The 7,504-nt window shown below is 38.2% G+C and overlaps 1 protein-coding gene across 1 annotated transcript; it reads right to left on the reverse strand.

The window, feature by feature from the left end:
• Positions 1-2,265: 2,265 nt before the first annotated feature.
• LOC107042832 (putative nuclease HARBI1) lies at positions 2,266-4,179 on the reverse strand. Its single transcript, XM_015264030.1, has 5 exons — positions 3,940-4,179; positions 3,282-3,478; positions 3,063-3,210; positions 2,831-2,975; positions 2,266-2,751 (listed from the first exon to the last, which is right to left on the reverse strand). The coding sequence occupies exons 1-5, from the start codon at positions 4,177-4,179 to the stop codon at positions 2,336-2,338; spliced, it is 1,146 nt and encodes a 381-aa protein (XP_015119516.1). The 3' UTR covers positions 2,266-2,335.
• Positions 4,180-7,504: the final 3,325 nt, after the last annotated feature.

Raw genomic sequence — 7,504 nt, forward strand, 5'->3', positions numbered from 1 at the left:
GATAGTGAAATTTTTATCACAATATTGTTTGTAGAGGAGAGTGAGATCCATAAAAGAGGTACTTATGAAAATGTGGCTATCTCCCTTAAATTGAAAAATATTCCATTGGCCATTCTCTTGCTGGAAGATTTTTTATGCATTTATGCAAAAAAAATAATTACCGATGGAATATGCGTAATTGAGAGACAACTGGACAAGGAAATGGAGTAGAGGCTGACAAAAATATCATAATATTATTTTATTGTTCAAAATCATAATTTTTATGAAAAAAAAAAACATTATTTTTTATATCCTTTGCAATACTCAATTAATCAATTTCATTATCATTGACAGACACTACGAGACAAACTACGACTGATTAAACAAAAAGTGGCTTCTAATAATCGCAGTTTAAGGCAAACTGGTGGAGGCCCTCCCAGCAATATCGAGATTTCACCCGAAGAAGACCAGCAATTAGCAGTCCTAGTTCCAAAAGTAGGAGCAATTGGGAATCAGGAAATTGAAGAATCACCTGCTTTTTTTATGGTGAATATGATGTTCTTCAGTAATTAGTGGCCTTGCGATCACTCATGATTTCAAACGTTTTGATGATAGGAAGATGAGACTACTAAGGCTGAATGTTCTAAAGACTTCAATGACTTGGCCAATTTGCTGGAGGACTCTAAAGAACTCAATATTTTGACGGGTGAAGATGAGGACAAGGATAGACAACTGCCATTAATTGATAGAAAGAAGTTGACAGAGGACTTTTTTCTTGATCTTGAGCAATCTGGAGATTTGAAGGAGCACGAGGGTGGGACTATTGAGAAGTATGAAACTGATGACTTTACACCAATCGCAATTGTTTCGATTCCAAAGACTGAGGGCTCAATGGTACTGACTGATGCTCCAATGGCAAAAGTTGAGCCAAAGAAAGAACTGCAAGTGTCAAGTACAGAGACTCCATCCATTAAATCAGAGAGTGAGACAACTGCAGCAGGTGAAGAGCAGAATCGCCCGCCAGGCTCTCTATTTAATCCTTACGCTCTTAATTTCAAAAACGAAACTTCAGGTAAGCAGTTTATTTTTTTAGCAACTATGATTGTAGCAAATCATAATATTCTTTTTTTTCAGCATTTTCCAATGGCAAGAGGTCAATGGCAGTCCATCGTCAAAATTCTGCGCTCCGTAATTCGGAGAACATCATCGCTCTATCTAATGAGGAATTGGAGTTGAAGAAGAAATACTATCACCAAAAGTTATACCACACTGCCAAAAATTCTCGAGCCAATGCTATGCAGTCAAGAGTTCTACGCAATATTGCCAACAAGCTCGTGTATCACCCATGGTGATTTTTCATCACACTCTTTTTTTGCAATACTCATCGTTTTTGTTTACTAGTCCAGTGGTGACCTGTCATAAAATAATTTCAACGACTTTTCAATTCTCAATTTTTTAGTTAAACATTCAAACAAGCATATACAGCATAATCGACGAAGAAAAATGGTTAATTGGTGCATGAATTATCATCAAAAAAGGTGACTTAACATTATTAAACACCCGAGTGTGTATTCGATAAATAAATTATCAAGAAGTCAGCTCGACATTTTTCATAATTCTCTCGATACCAAATAAGTTACGATAATAGCAAAAAGTCATTTATTTTTGGTGAGTAAAATTTGTATTACTATTTTCTCCTTAAATGATCGATGAAATTCCATATTCAATTATGTATCAAAAATTGGCGATTGACAGGTCTCCACTCCACTACTCATTTGTTCCTAGATTATAGAAAAGTGATATGTAAAACTTTGAAAGTTCAAATAATTATAAGTTAAATAATTATTAACTGGCAAGTACAACGTTATAAAATAAAAAACGCCATAGGAGTGCGAGGAAAAATTACGACGTGCTCTAAAGAGGCTGTGTTTATTCTTAACAGATGAAAAATTATACAAGAAGTAGGGGGAGGTGGGTCAAAATGGACTATTTTTATAGACTCAAATTCCCAATATCTCTGTGGATGAAGAGAGCTATTGGGAATTTGAATCGACAAAAAAAGTAAATTTTGTCCCACGCTCTTCTACCATTAGTACTATGAGAAGGATTTGACTATTGGAAGCCAAAAGAAATGAAGTAAACAAGTGCAAATATATCTGTAGGTACGTGTGATAGCGCACTAAATTCTTACTATATGATAAGCATTATATGCACATTTGTTTTCATTGGTTTAAAAAAATACATATTATTTTTGCGTGAATATTTTCATTTATTCTGTTCCCATATTCTCTCTTCTTCAAAAGTCCACGTGGCTCTCTTTGGACGTTTTTTACACTGAAAATTTTCGCTTCTATTCTCACGTAAACCATCGTCGAACAATGCGATCTCGAAGACTTCGACCAGCTGCTAATTCGGGATTAACACGTCTTCTAAGCATATTCATCTCATCAAGTACTTCATCGTCCATCATGCCGTAATCCTCGTTGCCTACATATGGGTCGTCTTCTCCTGCTGGGAATCTGAGGCCATCCATGATAGCCATATTGTGGAGAACCACGCAAGTGTTGGTAATTTTGGCTGCAGTTGTTGGGTCGTAATGAAGAACCCGGTGTTTCAAGAGACAACGCCATCTCATCTTGAGAATTCCATTGACACGTTCAATAATTGATCTTGCTCGACAAAAGACACGATTGAAAGCGGCTTCAGGTGAATTGTCCAATGGATCCCTGAATGGTGTCATGAGCCATGGACGTAAGGGGTACCCTGCATCTCCTACAAATTATTCAACCATTAAATTCGTTAAATTAAATATCTCAAGTGTAAGAGAGAATGCAAATACAGCAGATGTTACCGAGCAAGTAGAATCGTTCATTGCGATAATTATGCAATCTTCGCATCAACGGTTGAATATTGCTGTCATTCCAAATAGCACAATCGTTGGCACTCCCGGGATATCTGGCATTGACGTTGAGAATTTTGAATTCAGCATCACATATCTATCGTGCGAGGGATAATGCAATCGTTAGAGAACCATAAACTCCAAGTCTGTTTCATAAACTTTTTTTGCCTATCACTTGACTTACCAATTGCACGTTCAATGAGTGATACCCTTTGCGGTTTACGTACACATTCTCAGGATGAACTGGGTCATTAATTTTGGGAGGGACAATTGCCACGTGGGTCCCATCAATGCAACCGATTGCATTGGGAAACTGGAATCGACGCCAGAACCTACAAGTAATCAAATCATGGAGTATAGAAAAACAACAGCAACCACAATATTAAATGAGACTGGTATTCACCTATCACGAGATGCCCGAACTTCTTCAATATTTCTGTAGAATCTGACATATTCCGCAAATATTTCATTTCGATTGAAAACGTCGATGACTGTATGAATGGATCTACTCACTGAGGGCTGACTAACAGCTGAATATCGACCCAATCCAACATCTAATTGGTAACTTCCAGTTGCAAAAAATCTTAATGCTGTGAGCACCTAAGAATACCAAATCAATGAGTTATTAGTAATAAAAAAAAAAAGTAAATTCAGCAGTAAAGTGATAATCCGTCTCAAGTCACTCTATCCAGCTCGGTTTTTGAGCAACACCACGGCATCTAACAGAGATACAAAAATTAAGTAAGGACTTTATTTGTAGATCTCTTTTCACTCCACAAAAAAGGTCCTTATCAACATTTCAATATCACTGTTACATTCAGAGATATTTTTTAGAACTCCAAAAACAGCTCCATAACCAATCAACCCTTCTTCTAGCTGGGTTTTTCAAAGATATCTCTGAATCCAATTGACGTATTGAAATTTTAATCAAAATCTTCTATGTGTATGTGACTTCGCTCTACAAAAAAGCTTCTTATGCAAATTTTGCTATCTCTCTCAAAGGTATAAATAATTCTTAAAAAGAAAGATTTTACGTTATCGATTATGATTCGACTACTTACTTTAGTACGTACGTCCAATGCTGACCGCCTACTTGGAGCAGGTTCATAATGAGCCACAATGTCAATTATTTGAGATACTCTCTCTTTAGTCAATCGATAAACTTTGATAAAATTATCATTTGAGAGCTCTTCAAAGGGGTCCACAGCATCGTGAAAAAGTCGAGGACGGTGATCGTCGTCTCCACCCGGCTCAAAATTCCGAAAAACATCATAATATAAATACCGCCTTAAATTATCCATTATTTGTTGTTACCAAATAAATAAATAAATGCTTTATTCCTCAGAAGAGGTTAAATGACACTCCTCATACGAAACTCTTCACGGGTGAATCACACAAAACGATGGGTGAATGTGAATTCAAATCCGCCGGTGGAGTCGATGGGTGAACGCAACGACAGATCCGTCCGTCGGCCCACTTCACCGGTGGATCTGACGTCATGTGTGAACTTTCCGATTTCCACACGACTAATGTGAACGGCGCTAGTTCCACCGGTGGAAACTAACTCACCCGACTCGAGAATAGGCCCCCTGCAATGTTTGCGAAACGTCGGCGCAACGCTGAATCCAAACGCGGCATCCATCCGGAAGCCAAAGATTTCAATAAACTAATGTCTTAAATTCTAAACGGGATAGGTAAGGTCAATATTGAATAATAAAACGTAATTGTACTGACGTGTTTCGCTATTGCCGAGATAATCCAAAATCGTAAATTCGTACAAATACAAAAATAAACCAAAAAGACTCAATGTGACTCAAAATATTTTTAAATATCCTGAAATGATCCATTAAACTCCAAAAGACTGGAAAATATGCGAATAATAATTTTAAGTATGAAAAAGAAAGCTATCCCAATCCAAAGCTGATAGAGAGAAGCAAAAGTATTGTCCACGAGGGGAACACGAATCCGAGAGAGAGAGAGAGAGAGAGAGAGAGAGAGAGAGAGAGAGAGAGAGAGAGAGAGACTATAGCAAGGTAGCGTGCATGCGAGAGAGAACGGATGAGGTAGCTACGCGAAATAAAGAAGAGAGCTCACGAAAAGGTACTAATTTTTCGTATTTTCGACTGTAATTAATCGAATTCTGAATTCTGGAGCGCCTTGGTAATAGTTTTCTTAATTTTTACGTCATTCGCAATGCATTAACATCGGGGATCTCATCCACCGAAAAGGTAGCAAAATGAGATAGGAAGCTTGAATCAGCCACGCGTCTGATCCACCGGAAGGGAGCATTTCTAACCCGGAAATGGAGGTTTTCTCCATGCAAATAGGTAGTTTACCGTCTCAAATGATTTCTAAAATAATAGGTAGCTTATTCATTACCGCAAGAGAGCGTAGAAAATTTTATTGTTCTGGATTCCAACCATAAAAGTAAAGATAACTAAAAAGATAGCGTCCCCATGCTCAACCGGAATCCAAAACTCAACGAACGCTAGAGAGCATTAAAATGCGTAAAAGGTAGCTTAAGAACAATTCAGGTAACCTAATTTTTCATCCAAAACTCTTCTGAGTTGGAGAAATAAAAAAAGAAATAGGTAGCGTAGAATAATTACGTAAAGAGAGCGAGAAAAGGTAGCAAGCAAAAAAGGTAGCAATGAAGCAGGTCAATGTGCATCAATCGCCGTAGCGAGACGCATAAAGCATGAATTTTTGCACAAACGTTATAGTAGGTAGCATTATTACTATTTTGATTTATTCAGGTAGCATAATTATTAATTAGATAATTTCAAGTAGCTTCCAGGGAGCATTTGGGTTCGTTTGAAGGGTTTTCTACCCCTCAATCCATGTATGTCGACGCTGGCGTCCTGTCGCAAGGTAGCGACGCTATCCCACGTGGTCCAATTTCCTTTTCGAAAAACCGCACTAATTCACTTTTAATCACTCCTAAATAAGTACACGAGTACTTACCATGGTCTGGAGCATTGAATTCGACGAAATTTTGGTCACGGGGCCTCGATAATTACCTCGGAAGAGAAGTTGTTCAGGGAGCTAAATCGACTCGTACCTCACTCTTGGTCGTCCGGGTGGATACTGTAATGGCGACTATCGCGTGTGTCCGCTCGGGCCTGTTGCGTAGTGGTGGGGAGTCTGGGGGAGACTAGCCCCGTACGATACTGACTCGCGTGTTGGAGATGCGAACTATCGATTCCCGGGGTAATTGTGCGCGAAATATTTAAAGATTTAAATTTGAATTTTCCTATAATTGATTCTAATTATTTTAACTGAACAAAACTGTAATTACTTGAACTCAATGTGAAACTGAGATGGCTGAGCGGATCTTTACTCCATCTACGACCGGAATAAGGTAGCTTATCTACAGAGGGCACTCTCCGGAGAAGAATTAGGACTTTATCAACGAAAACTCAAACGCAAACGCAACTTAACTATACTAAAAACCCAATGACGATCCGTTTCGACGACTGGGCAATCGTCTCCACGGCCTTTCAACTGAAAGCCCTAACACTCTCGCTTAAGGGAGCGCAACCATTTCAACTCGACCTATGTACTCACTTTATCGACAAACCAAAAGGATTACAGGAAACACTAGGTAGCACATTATCTTGGCCAAATATTCCACGGTGATATCCTGATCCTTAACCGAATTTACGTAGGAAAATCTCAAAAATACTAAACTTTAACTCAACACAACTGACTCAAAAGAAATATCTGCAAAATATCTGGTTTATTTAATGAAGTTATTTAATGAATATTATTCTAAAAATTTAGGGAATCGATTCACGCGATAGGTAACCAATTTAAGTAATTCTCCGAACTTAAGGTAGCTCTGAAGTAGAGTGAAGGTAGCAGGTAGCTCTAATTTTCCGTATAGATTTTTATTGCGAAGAAAAGGTAACGGTTTATAAATTTTTACTCTCTCTCTCTCTCTTTCTCGCTCTATCTCTCCCTCTCCCCCTCTCTCTCTCTCTCTCTCTCTCTCTCTCTCTCTCTCTCTCTCTCTCTCTCTCTCTCTCTCTCGCTTTCTCTCTTTTAATCCATAAATACCCTGGAGTTCCGCAGGCGACGAATTCGCCTGGAATTTCGTCACAATCTAAAAATCATTTTTTCTAAAAAATGACACATCGTCACTTCATCGATGATTTTCACGTCTGGATGATTAAAAATGTCATTAAACTTTAAATTATACTATGCGTCTCGTTCTCGATGATAGTTAACATGTAGTACTGTCAAGTGCTCGGCCAACTACACATTTAGAGTTTTTTTTTTTTTTTAAAATGAGAACTTTCTCCCGCGCGTAGGCGCCCTCTTACGTGCGTTCCTCTGGTGTCCTCATATTGTTTTGTTGTGCGGTCAACTACAGACGCTTTGAGCTTCAAACTACATATTTTACTTCAAGATACATAAAATTACAGCGATCGTTCACCCAAATGGGAAAACCGAAGAAACGCTCTCGATCAAGATCACACGATCGTGATGGAGAACACAATAGCACAAAGAAAAGATTGAAAATCATGGAGGAACAAATTCATAACCTCACTAAACTCATCGAGGAACAGGTAGCTTCCAGAAATGACAAAGCCAAAGGAGTATCCACACAAGGTAAAAAAATAA

The sequence above is a fragment of the Diachasma alloeum genome, unplaced genomic scaffold (assembly GCF_001412515.2).
Source record: "Diachasma alloeum isolate Michigan unplaced genomic scaffold, Dall2.0 Dall_scaffold_00528, whole genome shotgun sequence".
NCBI lineage: Eukaryota > Metazoa > Arthropoda > Insecta > Hymenoptera > Braconidae > Diachasma > Diachasma alloeum.

Coding starts and splice junctions, on each gene's coding strand:
- LOC107042832 (XM_015264030.1), bottom strand. CDS start 4,179: ATGGATAATTTAAGGCGGTATTTATATTATGATGTTTTTCGGAATTTT. Junction 3,479..3,939: donor CATTGGACGTACGTACTAAA/GTAAGTAGTCGA, acceptor TGGTATTCTTAG/GTGCTCACAGCATTAAGATT. Junction 3,211..3,281: donor GTTCGGGCATCTCGTGATAG/GTGAATACCAGT, acceptor GATTACTTGTAG/GTTCTGGCGTCGATTCCAGT.